The 23,513-nt window shown below is 41.7% G+C and overlaps 1 protein-coding gene across 5 annotated transcripts in view; it reads right to left on the bottom strand.

Annotated features, from left to right (window-relative positions):
• LOC100884026 (uncharacterized) overlaps positions 1–23,513 on the bottom strand; it is a 392,036-nt gene that overhangs the window by 151,279 nt on the left and 217,244 nt on the right. For 4 of the 5 annotated variants that reach the window (XM_012283875.2, XM_076541524.1, XM_076541525.1 and 1 more), the window contains one exon: positions 11,165–11,242. In XM_012283875.2, coding sequence (XP_012139265.1) covers positions 11,165–11,234 — 70 coding nt within the window. In that variant the 5' untranslated portion in view covers positions 11,235–11,242. Of the gene's footprint in view, positions 1–11,164; positions 11,243–23,513 lie in introns of those variants that run through there. The other variant, XM_012283879.2, reaches the window with a different exon arrangement.

The following is a 23,513-nucleotide window of genomic DNA, read 5'->3' as shown; positions in this document are numbered from 1 at the left end:
GTATTACCACGCGTGGTACATCAACGCGCCGTGATTCGTAATCTTGTATTACCACGCGTGGTAGATTAACGCGCCGTAATTCGCCATCTTGTAATACCACGCGTGGTAGATCAACGCGCTGTAATTCGCCATTTTGTAATACCACGCGTGGTACATCAACGCGCTATAACTCGCCATCTTGTAATACCACGCGTGGGACATCAACGCATCGTAATTCGCCATCTTGTAATACCACGCGTGGTAGATCAACGCGCCGTAATTCGCCATCTTGTAATACCACGCGTGGTAAGTCAACGCTCTATAATTCGACATCTTGTAATACCACGCGTGGTACATCAACGCGCCGTAATTCGCCATCTTGTAATACCACGCGTGGGACATCAACGCATCGTAATTCGCCATCTTGTATTACCACGCGTGGGTAGATCAACGCGCCGTATTTCGCCATCTTGTAATACCACGCGTGGTACATCCACGCACCGTATTTCGCCATCTTGTAATACCACGCGTGGTACATTAACGCGCCGTATTTCACCATCTTCTAATACCACGCGTGGTACATCAACGCGCCGTAATTCGTAATCTTGTAATACCACGCGTGGTACATTAACGCGTCGTATTTCGCCATCTTGTAATACCACGCGTGGTACATCAACGCGCCGTAATTCGTAATCTTGTAATACCACGCGTGGTAGATCAACGCGCTATAATTCGCCATCTTGTAATACCACGCGCGGTAGATCAACGCGCCATAATTCGCCATCTTGTAATACCATGCGTGGTACATCAACGCACCGTATTTCGCCATCTTGTAATACCACGCGTGTAACATCAACGCGCCGTAATTCGCCATCTTGTAATACCACGCGTGGTACATCAACGCGCCCTAATTCATAATCTTGTAATACCACGCGTGGTAGATCAACGCGCCGTAATTCGCCATCTTATAATACCACGCGTGGTAGATCAAAGCGCCGTATTTCGCCATCTTGTAATACCACGCGTGTAACATCAACGCGCCGTAATTCGCCATCTTGTAATACCACGCGTGGTACATCAACGCGCCCTAATTCATAATCTTGTAATACCACGCGTGGTAGATCAACGCGCCGTAATTCGCCATCTTATAATACCACGCGTGGTAGATCAAAGCGCCGTATTTCGCCATCTTGTAATACCACGCGTGTAACATCAACGCGCCGTAATTCGCCATCTTGTAATACCACGCGTGGTACATCAACGCGCCCTAATTCATAATCTTGTAATACCACGCGTGGTAGATGAACGCGCCGTAATTCGCCACCTTGTAATACCACGCGTGGTACATCAACGCACCATAATTCATAATCTTGTAATACCACGCGTGGTACATCAACGCACCATAATTCACCATCTTGTAATACCACGCGTGGTACATCAACGCACCATAATTCACCATCTTGTAATACCACGCGTGGTACATCAACGCACCATAATTCACCATCTTGTAATACCACGCGTAGTACATCAACGCACCGTAATTCGCCATCTTGTATTACCACACGTGGTACATCAATGCATCATATCAGCACGCATCCTCGCACCACCACACGTATCACCACTCGTCAACACTTACCAACAATCTAACCTAACCCGAATTTTTCACAAAACAATGTAACGTATTGCAGTATATCACGCAACCTATATAACAAAGCCTACTGTACAAACAATTTCCACGATCCCCTTTCCAAAAAAAGTCCGTGAACTCCCCTAAATCCTTTCGCAGTAAAGGGATGAAGCCAGATCGAAACAATTACACATCCCACATAACGACAGAGAGGTCGATATCCTTTGGGCATGTGCTGGCACGCGTTCCAGCCTATGTATCGAAACCTAACCTATACCTGGCACTCGATTGCGCTACTTGTCCGGCGGTATGCAACTTGTTCGGTGCCATTCTGGCAAATCTTCCGTCGGGGCTGTGTGTATCACAGGAAACAATCCCTTGTTCACCGGTCTGGCAACTTGTAGTTCGATCTCGAGACAGAGGGGCAGAGGGGGAGCAAAGTGCACACCTTAACAGAGGGCTAAAGGAACCGCATCTCGGGGAACTTGACGAGACTTTCCCCTTTTGACTTAATTGGCGGCTTCGAGACTAACGGCGCGGCGCTAGGCGTCTACGTCGATTCGAGTGGCGCTTTGGCCGATCGCAAACTAACAAAAGAACCTGGAAACTCGTTAATGGTACTTGCTCAAACAATCGATCGTTCTATCGCGATTGTATATGCATTTTCCCTTCTTTGAAGCTTGCTTTAAAATGTGGTCAAGGTTTTATCGGGAAAATGAACTGTTGTTAATTTATGTGGTTCTAACTTTACACGACAAGACTTTTTGAATGACAATTGGAGACACGTTTTTTAGCTGAGTCGGATGAGATTTGTAAAATTAGTGGATTCGAGCGAAAAATCGTGACTTCGAGAGAAATTCTGACAATACGAAAGATGGGAGATAAAAGTGACGTATACGTGAAACTTTTCATCAAGCAGATTCTTTACAGGAATTGAGAAGGAACTGATGTTCAACCGAGGAAACACTGCATACTCTGAGACAGAATTATTATTTCATTTCTTCGTTCAAATAAAATGATCGGAACCGTGACAGAATCTAATTTGAATCTGAAGCAGTGGATTAAAGAATAAACTTAAAGGATTGTTAGGTTTTACTATCGAAAAGTAAGGGAATAAGCTCTGAAAGAACTCTGTATGACATTTGAAAGACGTATTTTAAATTAGCATTCTCCTTACAGTTCTTTGAAAAAGTAGCTTTACGAACGTTTGGTATAAAACATATGCGCAGTCGTTAAGTATGCGTGATATTTATGCGCAGAAAAGTTATTATATTTCGGTTTGGTGTGTTTAATACATGCACTTCACTGCGCAGATTAATTATTCTTCGTTATCTACTGCGCACGCGTTTAGTGTTCAAGGTCACCTTTGAGAATGATCATCGTTAATCCACGATGAAAGATCGAAAGGAATTGTATCGTTCGAAAGTTTGTATCGTTAATAATTTTTGGTTTTAGCCGATTTTCGAGTTAATCGAGAAGTTCTCGATTAAAGTGCCATCGCTTTGCAAACTCGTGGACGTCAACTAAGAAGGGAACTTGTTAATGGCTGGCTGAGAACAATGACATGGAGGCTTGGCTCTCCTCGAAGCCTATTGTCGAAGCTACTTTACAGTGCATATTTTTTACGCGTCAGCAACAATTATGCCGTTGGCGAAATTTGAGGCGAACCATATTGGGCTTTCACGAAATTACCTGGGTCGGGACACGAATAAAGGAAAACGTATTTTAATTAACCGAAGAAGGCTCTGTCACTGACGTGCCTGACGTATGAAGGGTCATTTTAACCTATTATAAATGATTTCGAATTAAAACGTCGATACGTCAGTAAAACCTATAACTTTCGAACCTAGTTTTATTTATTTGACGACATGAAATGAAAGTTTAACCTTGCCAATTTATAACGATCGACATACGGGAATATACATAATAGCGAAACGAGCCAATTCCGTTTTAATGATAACAGGCAAAGGATGATTGGTGTCGTGGGTGATCGAAACGGAATCGTCTTACAAGGAGCACAATGGCGGAGTGATTGCCCGGAGTCGTAAAAAAGTTAGCAGGTGGGCCGATGTCTCCGGCATTCAATTCCGGACTTGTGATCAGTGATTCCCTTTGAACGCTGAATTTGATAACCACCTTAATTGGCAGCTTCGGACCTCGCAAAGCCGTCTTTGTCGATCGAGGACGGGGTCGATGCAACGACACTTCAGAGATGGAAAGAAAGGGCGAACGGAAAGTAAGAAGCTCGAAACTCGTTAATGGCATGGATTCCAAGAGGACAATGGCGTAAAGACCGTTGTCGACGACGTGGTTACGCGAACAATCTCTCTGGAACTAACTGTTGACCTTTTATCTCCTTTGTGGCGGGCTGCGGAATGATTCGATCGTTGCTTTGACGGATACTGACGTTTGCAATAAAAGATGCGCGGTCTCACGGATTATTAATTCCCCATTACCTTTATTTATCGATACTTTGTTACAGTCGTGGACAATCTTTTATAGAAACATTTCTTTATCAAAATTTTAGGTTAGGTTTTGCATTAATTTTCAGCAATATAAATACAGGGTCATATTGATTAGGAAGGTATTTTAGTTACGGTTACATTGTTACACTCGTGGATAATCTTTTATAGAAACGTTTCTTTATCATAATTTTAGGTTAGGTTTTGCATTAATTTTTAGCAATATAAATACAGGGTCATATTGATTAGGAAGGTATTTTAGTTACGGTTACAGTGTTACACTCGTGGACAATTTTTTATACAAACATTTCTTTATCACAATTTTAGGTTAGGTTTTGCATTAATTTTCAGCAATATAAATACAGGGTCATATTGATTAGGAAGGTATTTCAGTTACGGTTACATTGTTACACTCGTGGACAATCTTTTATAGAAACGTTTCTTTATCATAATTTTAGGTTAGGTTTTGCATTAATTTTTAGTAATATAAATACAAAGTCATATTGATAAGGAAGATATTTTAGTTACGGTTCAATATAAAATTTATGCCAATAAAATTATTTGTAAGACCAGAAGGATACCGCAAATAGATGGCGCCACGTCACAAACAAAATGGATGCGTTGGTTAATATATAAGAGACACGTCTTACTATTGTTATCCTTGGAGGAATATATAGCCGCGATTCAAGCAACAAATCGGGAGCCACGCGAAACAAATTGACACGGTGAAATTCAATAACACCGAAACATCGAGATCTCGTGTTCCGCGATGGATCAGCATCCAAATCAACGCCTGTCGATCCGTCACACGGTACAGGAACACGTAAGATGGATGTCACTTTTTGTTCGCGAATTTCCATCGCCTGTGTCGCTCGTGTACCCTGCTCACAGCGACCCCATTGCAAACTGGAAACAGTAAATCTAACCGTTCCACGTTGAGCCATGTTGTAGCTCACGCTATTATTTCGAATATCAGCGCGACATTAAGCCCGTGTAAACATGGAGTTTCGCGACCTCTATCGACCGATTCCCGATTTACGGCCCCTCGTATTTTTTAGAGCTTGCCCGGAAACGAATGTCCCTTTGGCTTGTTAAAGTAATAACTTCCAGAGATTTGCAGTCGTCATGATTCAGGTTTTATGATCAAACATTACACATTATATTAATGTGATTGAACAAATTGACATAATTCAGCGCGCAAAACATGGGGCAATGAATGGAGGTTCATGGCAGCTTAACCTCTAAACAGTACTGTAAACATAAATCATAATGTCACACAGTACTTACATAACCTCAAATAGTATTCACGTAACTTCAATACTTACATAACCTCAAATAGTATTCACATAACCTCAAACAGTATTCATATAACCTCAAATAGTATTCACATAACTTCAATACTTACATAACCTCAAATAGTACTCACATAACCTTAAATAGTAATAATATAACCTCAAACAGTGTTCACATAACCTCAATATTTACATAACCTCAAATAGTATTCACATAACCTCAAACAGTACTTACGTAACCTCAAATAGAATTCACATAACCTCAAACAGTACTTGCATAACCTCAAATAGTATTCACATAACCTCAAACAGTGTTCACATAACCTCAATATTTACATAACCTCAAACAGTATCTACATAACCCCAAATTTTTATGGTGTCTTCTTAATTGCCCCTATTGTAATTTACAAACTATAACCAGTAACCTTACACATATGTGATATATGAGAATTAAGCTTGCAAGGTGTTCAAGGCCTATCAATAACAGTAAGCAAAATTTTAAATACAAAGACGAACACAGTATCGAAGATACTTGACGACATGATCAAAGACGTCCCTTTGTTTCACACCCCATTAACCGGAAATAACCATGTATTACGATCCACATATGTAGACAGGACCTTCATTACAAAGTTACAGAGCCGTCGGGGACAAGGAACAAACGAATTCAGCTCCAGGCTATCGTTTTTCTTTCTCCCACTCGCACGGTTCATCCCCACCCCCTTGTGGTTCATCTCCCTTCCGACTGGCTCACCCTTGTGCCCAGCCACGGTCTGTAAACGTGCATTTTCATCGTCGCAAAATTAGTTCTCTTCCGATGAAAAAGCTTGCTTCTATCAGGCCGCGCGTGTACCCCCTCTCTTTTTTCCCTCTGTGTAGATTGCTTCAAAGCAAATACTCGCCGGCCGCCCCCCTCGAGCCCCCGCAACGTATTGCCTCGCGAGGAAATTACGGGAACCGAAGGTAAATCTAACGAATTTCCATTGTACCGAAGGATCTTGATTTTTCGATATGGTCTCTTCTTCGTTAGGTTTCGTGCGTTTTGTTTTATTTTAGTATAATATACTAACTTTGTTCGTAGCGATAGGACGCGTGATATTATAGCGCTTGACGATATGAGGCAGGACGATATGGCGCGGGGAAATTTAATAGGGGGCGATGCAACGCGTAGGAATATAGCGCAGGGTAATATGGCGCGTGGAAATTTAATAGGTGGTGATTCAACGCGTAGGAATACGGCACGTGGTAATAGGGCGCGTGATAATACAGCGCGGGACAATATAGCGCGTGAGGATACAGCGCGTGACGGTATAATGTGTGGAATTCTAACGCGGGGAAATACGACACGAAGGAATTCGAGGCATAAGATCTCAACGCGTAGAAATACTGCTTCGTAGAGATACGACGCGTGACGATACGGCGCGTGACAATACGACGCATGATAATACGACGCGTGACGATACGACGCGTGACGATACGGCGCGTGACAGTACAACGCGTGACATTACGACGCGTGACGATACGACGCGTAGTGATTTAACGCGTAGGAGTACAGCACGTGACAATATGACGCGTGGCAATACAGTGCGGGGCGATACAGCGCGTGACGGTACAACGTGTGGAATTCTAACGCGTGGAAATACGACGCGAAGGAATTCAAGGCTTAAGATCTCAACGCGTAGAAATATTGCTTCGTAGAGATACGACGCGTGACGATACGGCGCGTGACAATACGACGCGTGACGATAGGGCGCGTGACAATACGGCGCGTGAAAGTACAACGCGTGACAGTACGACGCGTGACGATACGACGCGTAGTGATTCAACGCGTAGGAATACAGCACGTGACAATATGGCGCGTGACAATACAGCGCGTGACGATACAGCGCGTGACGGTATAACGTGTGGAATTCTAAAGCGTGGAAATACAACGCGAAGGAATTCAAGGCGGAAAAACTCAACACGTAGAAATACAACGCGTGACGATACAACGCATGACAATACGAAGCGTGACAGTACGCCGCGTGACGATACAGCGCGTGACGTTACATGACACATAACGATACATATACTTTAACACAAGGTAATGCAACAAAATAATTAAAAACGTAAAGCCTCAACATAGAAATACGATTACAGTATTCGGTGCGTGACGATACAGCGCGTGGCAATAAGGCGCGTGACGATAGCAATAACTTAACGTATGGTAATGTAACATCCGGCGATAAGAACCGATACACACACAACGTGCGTATCCATCACAGTAATGGATACGTTTATGAAATTATATTCCACTTGACGTTTTTTTTATTCCCCTATTAAAATGTACGTAAATAATAAGTTTCTACGCTGAAGTTATTTTATTAGTGACATGAGGCGCAAGATGGTGTGTTATTAAGATGAAGGAGATTACTAACGACGCACAATGTCGTACACCGAGATCATAATCGGAATTAAGATTAGACTACTCGGAGCAGTATTATCCGTTATACGATTATGACCCTTTAAGCTGTTTATTAGCCAAGTTAGCACTGGCTTGAAAATATTTACGTGCCTTTAGCTTATCTGCACAGTTCTTTTACGGCCCATTCGCATGCAAATTAGGCTCACGATAGTAGGACGCTAGGCAAGAGCTAAATTTTCCTTTGAATTTAATATCTTCCAATGAACCGATACACTGATAATTAAGTGTAATTCTTTGTATCGAGAATCGTAAATTAAAAACTCCGAAGAGAACTTCTGAAAATGTTCTCCTAAAAATTATGAATCGTAACCTTCCGTATTGTAAGAAATATGACCGTACAAAATTTCCCTAGACACCGTCATTCGCAATAAAAGCCTCGCCTCGCACAGTAAAACTAAACTTACATTTTATAAAACCAATTCCCTACATGTCTAACGACCCCGAAAAAAGAAAGACTACCATAACCATCAATTTACTGTCCTGAATTTCCCGGTAAACGTCGAACAACAGCCCGAAATTAAAATTCCTAAGCATACCTCGGACCGTCCAGCATCCGATTTCTCCCCGTTCGATTTCGATTAGTTGGCCAGTAAAAGGGGATCAGTGGTGGGTGATTAATCGCCACGGAAACCGGAACAATAAGAACAATATGTTCGGAGTCGGCTGGAAGGGGATGGAAAAGGGAAGAAAAGGCAATTTGTCCGGTCGTGTGCAACTCAGCAGAGGACAGACCCATAAGCTCTGCGGTTATGGGGCATAGATGGCTGTGCATTACTGGAAACTTTTCACGTCACAGTTTTTCAAGTATATTGACAATTTTGGGAATTTTGGGAGAGTTGGAGCGGTGAGTGTGTGGTTGATGATGTGGGAGTCGGATGCCTCGGATACTTGGATGACAAAGATAGTTTAAACACCTCAGACTGTAGAGGCAGGTTAGACTATAAAGACACCTCAGACACCTCAGACTACAGAGACACCTCAAATACCTCAAACTAGAAGGACACCTCAGACTACAGAGGCACCATAGACACCTCAGACACCTCAGACACCTCAGACTACAGAGACACCTCAAACCACAGGGACACCTTAGACACCTCACACTACAGAGACACCTCAGACTACAGAGACACCTGAGACACCTCAGACTACAGAGGCAACTCAAACTACAGAGACACCTCAGACACTTCAGATACTTAGGGACCTCAGACACCTCAAATACGTCAGATATCTTAAACTACAGAGACACCTCAGACTACAGAGACACCTCAGACTACAGAGACACCTCAGACTACAGAGACACCTCAGACTGCAGAGTCACCTCAGACACCTCAGACTACAGAGTCACCTCAGACACCTCGGACTACAGAGGCAGCTCAAACTACAGAGACACCTCAGACTACAGAGTCACCTCAGACACCTCGGACTACAGAGGCAGCTCAAACTACAGAGACACCTCAGACTACAGAGTCACCTCAGACACCTCAGACTACAGAGGCAGCTCAAACTACAGAGACACCTCAGACTACAGAGTCACCTCAGACACCTCAGACTACAGAGGCAGCTCAAACTACAGTGACACCTCAGACAGCTCAGACATTTCAAATACCTCAGATACCTCAGATACTCAGACACCTCAAATACACATATACGCAGACACCTCAGACAACAAAGACAACTTCTAGCAAGAAGTCACATACCCAGGTGCAAGATTTAATATGAAAATATGTGTTGAATGTGGATTTCAGATGAGTAAAATTAAATAAGTGTTGAGAGTTCCTGGGTCAAAACTTAAATCAAAGTGTCTCCAGAGGCAGTGTGTTCCAGACTGTGTGTACACCTAACAAGTTGCAGACCCAGAGCCAGACTGATTTTCCTTGATAAGTGCCATATTTATTATGCATTTAGAAAGCATTTCCACCTTTCAGTTCAATCTTTGAATCCGTAAATCCTTGAATTTTTGAATTCTTGAATGCTTGAATTCTCGAATCCTTGAATTCTCGAATCCTTGAATTTTCGAAACCTTGAATTCTCGAATCCTTGAATTCTCGAATCCGTGAATTTTCGAATCCTTGAATTCTCGAATCCTTGAATTCTCTAATCCGTGAATTCTCGAATCCTTGAATTCTCTGATCCGTGAATTCTCGAAACCTTGAATTCTAGAATCCTTGAATTATCGAATTCTTTAATTCTTTAATCCTTGAATTCTCGAATCCTTGAATTCTCGAATCCTTGAATTCTCGAATCCTTGAATTCTCGAATCCTTGAATTCTCTAATCCGTGAATTCTCGAATCCTTGAATTCTCGAATCCTTGAATTATCGAAACCTTGAATTATTCTCGAATGCCTGAATTCTCGAATCCTTGAATTCTCGAATCCTTGCATCCTTAAATCCTTGAATTCTTGAATCCTTGAGATGAAGACGTCCTTCAATCTTATTTAACTAATCACCCCATACTCCAAGTCACCCAAAAATTTGAAGCGACAAGTCCAAATAAAATCTGCCAGCGTGACTTCCAGTTTTCGAATTTGTCTGAGATACTGAGGCAAATGTCGTAAATGGGTCTACCACCCCATAACATTTCCAGGATGACCGTAATTTAGCACCCCCGTTTCACGGGCGGTTTCCGTTCCGCCAATCGAGGATTTTGCACCCTCCTTAATAGAAAGAAAGCGAACATGATTCGTCTGTTTCTCCAGCTTTCACGGCTCGTTGCTTGAAACTAAAGGGTCTTGCGACCTAACCTTCACGCCGGCGCTCAGTCGATCCTGGAAATGATTTATGAGGCGATAACAGCACGGCCGGAAATCGTGGCGTCGATTTTATTGTCGAGTTCAACCCTTTGAGCATCGCTGTCGCTGTATCGAACATTTATTAACGGGACGCTCGTGAATGTCTTGCTCGATTTTTAGGGCCGTGAAAGGTACCCCGGAGATTTATGACCCGGGAAAAAGTGAATTCGGGGTTACCCAAGAATTTCTCTACTCGGACGAATTGATTTCTAAAGGAAGTTCCAACTTCTTTCGGGTGATTGATCGACTGTTTCTTTCTCTCTATATTTTGACTAATTGATACAACGACATTTTCTCTAATATTTTGACTAATTGATACAATGAAATTTTCGCTAATATTTTGATAAACGTATTTCGTTATTTTGCAAATGTCCGATCTATTTTGGGATAATCGAATTCAGGCCTGTGAAGGGTTGCTAATTTATTCGGAAACGTTCTAGGTATTCATCGACCTGTCACATGGTCGATGGCCGCAATAACGAGATGATTGCCGACGATATAATTTATTCCGACGATCGGTGAATAAGAAACAGCAAGAATAACCACTTACCGGCATGCGATGCGCCGAGGATGCACGAATGCGGCAGCAGAAAACAAGTCAGCACTAATGGCCACTTCATCTTCGGATCTGTAACAGATAAAGCAGCCGCGATCATTTATATTGGATTAATTGTACGGGGAAAAGTACTATTTACTTCGTTCAACAGCAACAATTAAATTCTGAATCTGTAATTGCCTGAAGATACTCGAACATCTTCACTGAAATCAGATAATTCAACCTTGGTTATTTAACAAAATGTACGGTGAACCACTTTGAAGCCCACAGTAAAAGTAAAACGTGTGGCCATTGGACTAAAAGTTAGGTTAAATTGAATTTGGATTATGCTTGGATTAGGTCCAACAGCGACAATAAAATTCTGGATCTGTAATTGCCTGAAGATACTTGAAAATCCTCACAGAAATGAAATAATTCAATCTTGTATACAGTGCGTCATGAGTGCGTTACAAGAACATCAAGAGTGCGTCATGAATGCGTCAAGAGTGCATCATGAATTCTTGATTATTAAACAAAATACACTGTCAATCACTTTAAAGCACATGCTCAAAGTAAAACATATGGCCGTTCGATTATGTTAGGTTAGATTGAATTTGCGTTAAGTTTGGGTTAGGTCCAACAGCAACAATTAAATTCTGGATATGTAATTGCCTGAAGATACTTGAAAATCCTCACAGAAATGAAATAATTCAATCTTGTATACAGTGCGTCATGAGTGCGTTACAAGAACATCAAGAGTGCGTCATGAATGCGTCAAGAGTGCGTCATGAATACTTGGTTATTAAACAAAATACATTGTTATCCACTTTGAAGCTCATGTTTAAAGTAGAACATGTGGCCATTCGATTATGTTAGGTTATGTGAATTTGCATTAAGATTGGGTTAGGTCCAACAGCAACAATAAAATTCTGGATCTGTGATTGCCTGAAGATACTTGAAAATCCTTGCAGAAATGAAATAATTCAATCTTGTATCAACAGTGCGTCAAGAATGCATCAACAGTGCGTCATGTGTGCGTCACAAGAGCATCAACAGTGCGTCAAAATTGCGTCATTAATGCGACATGAATGCGTCAAGAGTGCATCACGAGTGTATCAAGAGTGCATCAACAGTGCATCACCGGTGTATCAACAGTGCGTCATGAGTGCATCGGCAGTGCGTCAAGATTGCGTCAAGAGTGCGTCACGACTGTAACGACAGTGCATCAAGAGTGCATCAACAGTGCGTCACAAGTGTATCCACAGTGCATCATGAATGCGTCACGACTGCATCAACAGTGCGTCATGTGTGCGTCCCGACTGTATCAACAGTGCGTTACGAATGTGCCAGTAGTGCGTCATGAGCCCGTCACGACCGCATCCACAGTGCGTCAAGATTGCATCAAGAGTGCGTCATGTGTGAGTAACATGTGTGTCATAGATGCGTCACAAATGCATCAAGAGTGTATCTAAAGTGCATCAATAAAACGTGATACTTGAAGATCCTCCCATAAACGAAATAATTAAATCTTGGTTATTTAACAAAATACACGGTAAACCGCTTTTAGGCGCACGGTAAAAGTACGTAAAACATGTGGACTAGGTTAAATTAAATTTGGATTAGGTTCAGGTTAAATTAACTATTCATGAAAGGATAACTATTCATGAAAGGATTCCTCATGCGCTGGCCCATTACGTTTTTCACGTGTGTAACAGGTCCGCCTAAAACATAACCTCTATGACAAGGCATTCTACGAGCTTATAATGAGGAAAATTGAAAGATAAAAGTTTGCCTACACTCGAGCGTTCGACATCGCGTAAAATAATTTCCAAAGTGAATCCCCTGGCCATTCACAGATCCAGGTAGAAATTCGCGGCATCAATCGTCGAATTTCCATGGTGACGAGAGCGATCCTGGATACTCGACCCATCCATCAGTATCCAGTTCGCTGGAACAATTTTGCACACAAGGACCCTCCCTAATTGCGTACCCCATCGACGAGGGGAGTGTTGTTTTTCGATGTTTCGTGAGCCGGATAACTATAGGGGGACGAAAGTTGATATTAGCTGGACGTTTGCTCAGGCACTCTACTTTTCTGCCATTTGCCGTCGATTAGTCGGCCTCCCTCTTCTAGGAAATTAGCGTCTGATGACATTAGTGTTCGAGACGTGTTTTCTAGGAAAATTAAAATTGTCCTTAATCCTTTACACTATGCCCAATATGGCTGGACATCATACTCCACTTGAACCTTATAAATTGTATAAATTATTACACTAGTTGTAATAAATAAATTTGTCATACACACCGTCGCCATTTTATTAAGAACCGCCATCTTGATCTACTTTGAAAGAGCTAATAAAAAAAATTAAAGAGTGCAAATAATAATACGGCAAACAACGACAAAACAAATTAATTCAGAAACAATATATAGCACTATTCTTCCTGTACCAATTCTTCATGGATCAATGTTCGAGCGAGTCATAAATTTGCTTCTTTGAGAATCGCGTCACGATCCTACAGTTTCGTCGCGTCGATCTTCCCTTTCCTTTTTCCCCGACGGAAGAGAGAAAAAAAGAGGAGCACCAAGCTAATATCCGACAGAAAGCTTTTATTTTTCTTTATTAGCCAGGTGCCGTAACAATGCGAAGGCGCGGGCCAGTGTCAATGGTCTGGCTTCTAGCAAGCTCTATTGCCGGTCTGCGGCTTTTTTCGAGCGCATCCCGGTTGTTTTTCGCGTGTTGCACAGCCACGAGGAAATATCTTTGCTCGACGGGGCGTTGCACGTGCAAGGGCATTCGGTATATTTGATTAAAGTCTCCGCGAGATGGGTTTTCATGTTATATCAGGTTACTCTCGTATTAGTGCACGGTGTGACGAACTTTGAAGACGGAAATTATAGTTCGATTCACGTTCTTTGCGTACACGAGTCGAGCTTCTTTTCATTAGCAACTTAACATACAATTTTCGAGGGTGTCATTCATAGTTAGCTACAACTAAAGAAAGTTAAAATGTTAAAATTTTCTATTATTAAGATTTTATCTATTTTTGCAGAATCAAGAACTCAAAGAGTGAAAAGATATGTCTGATTCATATTTCGAATACAGTGTGCGTCAAGAGTGCGTCACAGGTGCGTCATGTGTACATTACGAATGCATCGTAGGTGCGTCACGAGTGAGTCGCAAGTGCGTCGTAAGTGCGTCACGATTGAACAGCAGGTGCGTCAAATGTGCGTCACGAGTACATCCACAGTGCGTCATGAGTGCGTCAAGAGGATAACCATGACTGAATTTAGAGTATATCGTAGGTGCGTCACGAGTGCGTCACTAGTACATCCACAGTGCGTCATGCGTGCGTCAAGAGGGTGTCACGACTGAATCAAGGGTGTGTCATAGGTGCGTCACGAGTGAATAGCAGGTGCATCAAGAATGCGTCACGAGTACATCCACAGTGCGTCATGAGTGCGTCAAGACGGTGTTACGACTGAATCAAGGGTGCGTCATAGGTGCGTCACGAGTGAATAGCAGGTGCATCAAGAATACGTCACAAGTACATGAACAGTGCGTCATGAGTGCGTCAAGAGTGTGTCACGGGTGTATCAACAGTACATCACTAGTGCGTCAGAAGTGCGTCACGGTATTATACTTTAAAGGGTTACGGTTGCCATAAGTGATAATCCTACGAAGAATGTGAAGATATGTGGATTAGGAGACAGACTGGGACACCTAAGGAAAACTTAGGGAGAATTAAAAGACCACATCAAAAACTTGATGTGAAGTATGGAAGATTCAGAGAGAATCTCAGAAAAATTTAGAACGACCATGACCCTTAGAAAAACTAAGAAAACTAGAAGGAGTAAATCTGAACTATACACATCCATCTTATGGTCATATCCTGTAACGCAAAATGTATTTTACGTAAGTAAAAGTACTTTTAAAAAATGAGATCTCCATTCCAACATAAAACATTAACTCGACACTTGTCTGACACGTGTGCCCGAAGGCAGCAGGTTATTTTCCGTTGTATTTTTTTTTAATATCATTCCGTCTCCCCGCATAACTCTTTCCGACGCACAGTCACAGACGCGTGTTCCCGGTTTCTGGAAGCAGACAACGATGAACCGCGAGGGGAATCCGCAGATGCGGCCCGTCCCATCCGCTCGGCTGGCTCGCAGACTCGCTCGAGCTTGCGAAAAGCCAGACCATTGACACCGGCGCTCGCCCCACCATTGTTACCGGGCTAATAAAGAAAAATAAAAGCTTCCCTTCCCGCAGGATATTAGCTCTTTCCTACCCAGCCACGGTCGTCGGGGTCCAGTCCCTTCTTACTGACCGAGCACCGGTTGAGAAACGCGACCGACGTCCGGTTTCCGCGTTGCTGCTTCGTTTGTCGAAAATCTGAGCGTTGCTTAATCCGACCAACCACCGATCGCCCCTTTTCATTCTTCTCCCGTGAGCGATGGAAGCAAATTACGGGGCTCCTTCCGCTCCGCTACGTCCCTTTGTGCCGCCTGTGATGTCTCTCTCGTTCTGTTTGGATATTGGTTAGGTGTCTCGCGTGCCGAGGTTACTGCTGATTGTTTTCCCGGGTTGTGTGTTGTTTCTGGGATTAACGCTGTTTCATTTACTCACATATTGTCATTTAAGTCCTAATTCCTTTATTTACAATTTTCTACACTCGCGTCGTCATGTTGAGTTATTCGCAGCTAATTATTTTTACAATGCAAAGATAAAGAAAATTAAGAAATCATGATCCTTGATCATTACTATTAAAATTAAAATTGTAACCAGAATTCAATTGCGATGAAAATATGTTTCTGATAACATATGCTTATAACATATGTACATTTACATATGTAACACTGTTGATGTACACGAGTGTGTCAACAGTTGATCAAGATTGTATCATGAATGAGTGCGTCATAAATGCGTCATGACTGCGTTATGAATGTTTTATGAATGTATCACATGTAAGTCATGAGTGTAGCATATGTGAGTCACGGCTGCGTCAACAGTGCGTCACGAATATATCAGTCAGTTAGGAGTGCATCAACAGTGCGTCACAAGTGCGTCACAAGTATATCAAGTCAGTTAAGAGTGCATCAGAAGTGCGTTATGAGTGTATCACAAGTATACCAAGTCAGTTAAGAATGCATCAACAGTGCGTCACAAGTGCGTCACAAGTATATCAAGTCAGTTAAGAGTGCATCGACAATGCATCATGAGTGCGTCACAAGTGCAACAACAGTGCTTCAAGAGTACATCAATATTGCGTCATGAGTGCGACGCATATGCATCAACAGTGCTTCAAGAATACATCAACATTGCGTCATGAGTGCTTCACCTATGCATCAACAGTGCGTCAAGACTGCGTCATGAATGCGTCATGAGTGCGTCAAGGGAGTATCACATGTAAGTCACGAGTGTAGCATAGATGCGTCACGATTGTATCAACAGTCCATCAAGAGTGCATCAACAGTGCGTCATGAGTGCATCACGAATGCATCAACAGTGCGTCACGAGTGCGTCACAGGTGCACCAACAGTGCGTCACAAATGTATCAACAGTGCGTCAAGAGTGCATCAACAGTGCGTCATGAGTGCATCACGAATGCATCAACAGTGCGTCATGAGTGCGTCACATGTGCACCAACAGTGCGTCACGAGTGTATCAACAGTGCGTCAAGATTAACAATGCGTCATAAATGCATCAACAAGATTGCGTCATGTGTGCGTCATGAGTGCTTCATGAATGCGTCATAAGTGCGTCACGATAGAACAAAGAATTAACTTAAAAAATATGATAAATCCGCGAAATAATGAAGTTGCATTTTCGCATGGACCTCTTTCGTCCTCCCAAGCTACAGCCTGGCTCAGACCGCTATCGACTTCCATTCGCATACAGCCCTCGTGCGTTACTGTCGCCACGACTCGAGCGTTATCTGTAACCAATAGTGAAGCGGCGGTTCGTGAGCTCCCAAAGGTGCAAAATGAGAAACGCGAGCGTGTACACAAAGCGAGGGGCAAAAAAAAAAGCGAACGTCGCCGACAGAGACAGAGCGGCCGGTGGTTGGGCGGGCGACGGAGATGCTAATGTGGCTTGGGCAGAAAATAGAGCCCGAAGAAAAAGGAGAGAAACGAGACGTCGAATGTACGTAGGATAAAAAAGACAACACGAAGAAAGGGAGCCGGACGATGCCGGTTAGAACTGAAACGCCCCGAGCGCCTCTTCGTGTGACTGTCCCCCCGCTTCCTCCCGGTTCCTTCGCGTGTTCCTGATGGGAGGGTATACCGGGAACTCTTTCCAACTCCTCGTCTTCGGATCCTCTAAATAGCCATGTGACGCTGCCAGCCACCATATTACATTCCGTACACACCAGTACACCTACGCGTAGGGACGTGCACGATACTGCAACCATGAATTCTGACCGCTTACTGTTTAACTGCCGTTGTCAAATAGTTAGCAACTTGTGAACAATTGTCAACTAAATTTGTTGGATTAGCAAGACTAGATTTAGCAATGAGAGACATGTTGATATGTTGACCAGTTGTCAGCAAAAAACCAATGTGGCCTGAATCTGAACGTTAATCCTTAACAAGGGAGAGGTTATTTTGAACCTAATTGAGGTTAGGTATCACCCAAGGAAATCTCAACATAACTAAATTCAGTGGCAGCGTTATCTAGCCTTGTTCGGGTTATTTATAGTAACTAACAAGGCTAATTATGATTACGAATATAGCGATTTTATGTTTCTTAAGCATTTAGGTCATCTTTGGGTCAAGTAATTTTTATTGTGTCACGTTCGTAAATGGCAGGGGAAATTTGTGAACCGTCGCAAACAATACGCTCACTTCTCGCAATCTTATATTTTATAAAATGTTCTATAGTAACGTATAAAATCATTATCAGACAAGATGGTAGTACGAATAAAAGCGGGTCACGTGGATTTACAAGCTCGTAATTCCACAGATTCCATTTTAATGAAATATCGCTGAATTTATGGAATATGCAGCTTCTATTTATGCTGTTTAAACTCATGACCCAATATTTAAATTCATGCTAAAAGCGCAACTGACAAAAGTGTACCGCTACGTGTACCAGCCTTCGCTTACTAGGAATTAAAACAATGTTAACACGAACTGAAAAGGATCAAATCTTTGCACTGACGTAACTAATTCCTTTTTCACGGCAGTAAAATGACAAGACTCCTGTTTCAATAGGATTAGGTAGTCTAGATCTTGTGCATTTAAATATGAGGGTAGTTTATCGTGTGTGAACTTTATTTACTTTTTTAGTATATCAAGTTATTTATATACAAAATAATTGTTGCTATAAATTGACCTAGCTCTTGACACAACCTAATCCACATTTAATTTGACCTAATTCCTGAGCCAATTCAACTTGACTTACCTAACCTAACTTCTGAGCAGTCCACATTTAATTGGACTTATCTAACCTAACTCCTAAGTAATCCACATTTAGTTGGACTTATTTAACCTAACATCTAAATAATCCATATTTAGTTGGACTTACCTAACCTAACATCTATGTAATCCACATTTAGTTGGACTTACCTAACCTAACTTCTAAGTAATCCACATTTAGTTGGACTTATTTAACCTAACATCTATGTAATCCACATCTAATTGGACTTATCTAACCTAACATCTATGTGATCCACATTTAGTTGGACTTATTTAATCTAACATCTATGTAATCCACATTTAGTTGGACTTACCTAACCTAACTTCTAAGTAATCCACATTTAGTTGGACTTATTTAACCTAACATCTATGTAATCCACATCTAATTGAACTTATCTAACCTAACTTCTAAGTAATCCACATTTAGTTGGACTTATTTAACCTAACATCTATGTAATCCACATTTAGTTGGACTTACCTAATCTAACCTTCAAGTAATCCATTTTTCATTTGATTTATGTAACATAACTTCTGAGTAGTCCACATCTAGTTTGCCTAATCTAACCTAACTCCTAAGTGATCCACACCTAATTTGACTTAACGTAACTTCTGAACCATCCACATCTCATTACCTTACCTAATCTAACTTCTAATTTGACCTAACTCCTGAACCATCCATATCTCATTACCTTACTTAACCTAACTTCTGATCAATCCACTTCTAATTTGACCTAACTCCTGAACCATCCATATCTCATTACCTTACCTAACCTACCTTGTGATCAATCCACTTCTAATTTGACCTAACTCCTGAATCATTCACATCTCATTACCTTACCTAACCTACCTTGTGATCAATCCACATCTAATTTATCCTAACATAACTCCTGAACCATCCACATCTCATTACCTTACTTAATCTAACTTGTGATCAATCCACTTCTAATTTGACCTAACTCCTGAACCATCCATATCTCATTACCTTACCTAACCTACCTTGTGATCAATCCACATCTAATTTGACCTAACATAACTCCTGAACCATCCACATCTCATTACCTTACTTAATCTAACTTGTGATCAATCCACTTCTAATTTGACCTAACTCCTGAACCATCCACATCTCATTACCTTACCTAACCTAACTTCTGATCAATCCACATCTAATTTGACCTAACATAACTCCTGAACCATCCACATCTCATTACCTTACTTAATCTAACTTGTGATCAATCCACTTCTAATTTGACCTAACTCCTGAACCATCCATATCTCATTACCTTACCTAACCTAACTTGTGATCAATCCACATCTAATTTGACCTAACTCCTGAACCATCCACATCTCATTACCTTACTTAATCTAACTTGTGATCAATCCACTTCTAATTTGACCTAACTCCTGAATCATTCACATCTCATTACCTTACCTAACCTAACTTCTGATCAATCCACATCTAATTTGACCTAACGTAATTCCTGAACCATCCACATCTCACAACCCTACCTAACCTTAACTTCCAATCCCTCCACGCCTAATTTACCTTAACTAACCTACCTTCCGACCAATCCACATCTGACTGAACCTACCTAACCTAACTAAGCCACCAATAATTAAAATACCCGACTTATTCATCCACGACAATATAATGAGACCCTTAAATCCGAATCTGCCAATAGCAACAAACTAATTCGTAAATTCTTGCAGGATTCAGAAACACATTTCGCCGGTAGAACATTATCGAGTACTCAATTGCACGACTGCAGTCGTTGCGAACGAGACTAATTTGATCGCGTCTAATACGAGGCCACTCGAACTTGCCAGCCACTCCCACCCTCCCCCACCCTCTGCCTCGTGACTCGTAATCGAATAAAGTGCACTGTTTACATGCAATTTTCGTGCAACGTTTCACCGGTAATTCGCGCTAATGCCGCTTTAGTGGATAAACACGGGGAACGGGTGGGTCCGGGACGGGGCGAGTTTAATTCCTGGCTAATTACAGGGACAAGGCGGAGATAGCTGGCTCTCGAACGAATCCAGCTTACGAATCGAGTCGTTCGCCGGCGAAATATGAATCGGGGATTCAATGTATCGCACACGTTTTTGCTACTGTTGCCAGAATAAATTCATTGCTATTTCAATATAGCATTAACGGTCTCCAACGAGATGTTAAAACGCTGGAGTCCATTTTCGATGAATATCGGTTGAAAGAAACATTCAAGTCACCAGGTGTCCACATTCTCAAGTCACCAAGTCCCTTCAGGTTAATTAATTCAATCAGGTTTGCTAAATTTTGGAAGTCATAATTTTAGATGAGCTAATCTAAATTTGGGTGACCTAAATCCTTGGTTTAACACGCGTTAACTTCGAAACTTCCGGAGAAAAAGTTTCGGAGTAATCATTCCTTGTTTTCTATTAGCGACGTTTAGCTGGAAATGGAAAGACGAGTACCTCGTCGAAGCGGCGCCTTCAAACTATATTTTCTTTTACGTCTGCCGGCGTACTGTTCCAGCTCGCTGTTTCGCTATCGACCAGAAGAAACCTACAAATACGAAGACCGACGAAACATAATTGCATGGACTGCCGTTACACGAAACGGTGAAGTTAAACGGAGTTCTTTGAACGGAAAGTCGAATCGAAAGCTATTCGAAATGCGCTTCTTTTTGTTCGATTTCGACTTTGTTCCGATTTCTCGTGAATTAAGTATTTGTGTATCTCTTAAATAAAGAGGACTAAATTATAGTCTAATCAAATATTCAATACCGATCAAATGAGCCAATGCATCGTTCCGTGCACGTGGCTGGTACGTGCACGCGTTGAATAATATCTGCAAGTGTACTGTAAACGAAGCATCCATGTGAACCGATGAAACGAATCTACGCTCGATTACATATTCATACGCAGCTGATTAGATACTTCAGCTGGAAACTGTAATGTTTTCCACTTATTGCGGATGCATCATTTAACACCCTCTGGTTAATGAGGTAGAGACTGATCGATTGAGGGTCATACAATCGCAGTTCAAATACTTAAAGAAGAGAGAAGTCAATAATTCTCTAAAAAATCTGAGTCAGACCTTTGAAAGATAAAATCAATATTTCAGTTCTTCATGAAGATCATTCTCTCAAATTTGAAACCTGTACACAAGAAAATACACCTTCTAAATTCGATTACCATGTTCTACAAATCAAAGAAAACATTTTGTGAAATGTGTATGAAGAATCTTTTGAAACGACCTGTAGAAGTGAAACAAACACCTGTAAGGAAATGAAACGATTTGTAGAAGCAAAGCAGCAATACGTCAGGTATATTAATATTTTTCTCACAAACAAATTCTTCAAAAATTAATAAATTAAACAGACTTCAACCTCCACTTTTGAATCACCCTGTAGAAAGGATTAATCATTTTAAACGATTCTGTAGTCAAATTACAAGAGAGTAACCTCCCCATACTCCAATAATCAAATTTCGCTCCTACACATTTATCTTTTGAAACGCCCTGTAGAAACAAAAATATGTGAGGAAATGGAACGCCCTATAGAAGCAAAGCAAAAATATGTTAGGTATAATAATATGTCTCCTATCAAACCATTCTTCAAAAAAATAGTAAACTAAATACACTCCAACCTGCACTTTTGAATCACCCTGTAGAAAGGATAATTTATTTTGAATAACTCTGTTGTCCCTGACGACAAGAGAGTAACCTTCCTACATTCGAATGATCAAATTTCACTTCCACACACTTATATTTTGAAACGTCCTATTTCAGAATAAATGAAGCAAATTTCATTCGTTTTCAATGGTCATTCATTTTGAATGACCCTGTAGTTCCAAACGACAAGAAAGTAACCTTCCTAAAATCAAATTTGGCTCCCACAGATTTGTCTTTTGAAACACCCTGTAGAAAGGGGTCTAAAGATCCGAAGCTTGACCACCGCGCTCGAAAGCGGCGAAAAAACGGCGGAAATGCTCAAACGAGCATCGCTCGACGTCGACTCTGTGAATTAATGCGTGAGTGGGAACGACTTCGGGAAAAAAGCCGGTCCAGTTATATCCTCTGCAGGGCCGGAAATTCCCGGAAACGTGAATGTTCATTGTGCCCCGGACGAAGGTATCCGGAAACGATAACAACGAGCCACATAACCGTGCGGATAAACAATAGTCGACAAACAACGGGCGAGAGTTCTGCATTTTACGGGCTCATCGTGGTCCACCAATAATGGAAGCTCAAACGGGACGCGTTTCGACGATGAAACCGTGGGAGAGCCCCGAGGGAAGAGAGGATGCGCGGGGACAGACCTTCCTTCTCTATGTATCTAATGACACCAAAGGTGGAAATATATTTCCTCTGGACACCATTCTGCTTCCTCTCTTTTATTTACTTTTGATCAAACGAAGGTTATTTCGAGCACCGAAAGAAATATCAATTTTTGACCTACAAAGATTTCTGTCAACTTTCTTAACGGTGTCAGGGGAAAAAATTGTATAAGGCGTTTCAAAAGAAGCGCTTCGAGATTGCCTATTTAATACAAAGTCTGTGGAACAGAGTATAAGAATATGGAACAGAAGAAATTCCACGGACACTTGTGTCATTCGATAGCGTTGATTTCAGTGGCGGACTGGCCGTACTTTTCCAAGAAAATTGCGCGTGCAGGTGTATCCGCTGGAAGCTTGTTAGCTATGCAGGGAAAAAGTGTATGGGGATGCACAAGAACTCCCGTAACAATCACATAAAAGATTAAAGTATCCAGCATACACGTTCCCGCTGTCCTAGTTGCGGTTAAGAGTTGTACAATACGCTTGAAAGCGAGTATTCACGTGCTGCAAACGTTTTACAGAAATGAAGGTGGAACTTAACGAAAACATCTCCGCCAGGAATAGCAACTACCTCCAACATTTTTACCCTTCATCTTCCGTTTTTGTGTACCCTCCTTTTATTCTTGT

Source organism: Megachile rotundata, chromosome 16 (assembly GCF_050947335.1).
Source record: "Megachile rotundata isolate GNS110a chromosome 16, iyMegRotu1, whole genome shotgun sequence".
In the NCBI taxonomy this organism is placed as follows: domain Eukaryota; kingdom Metazoa; phylum Arthropoda; class Insecta; order Hymenoptera; family Megachilidae; genus Megachile; species Megachile rotundata.
The sequence above is the reverse complement of the archived record's forward strand: the minus strand, read 5'-3'. Positions and strand labels throughout refer to the sequence as shown.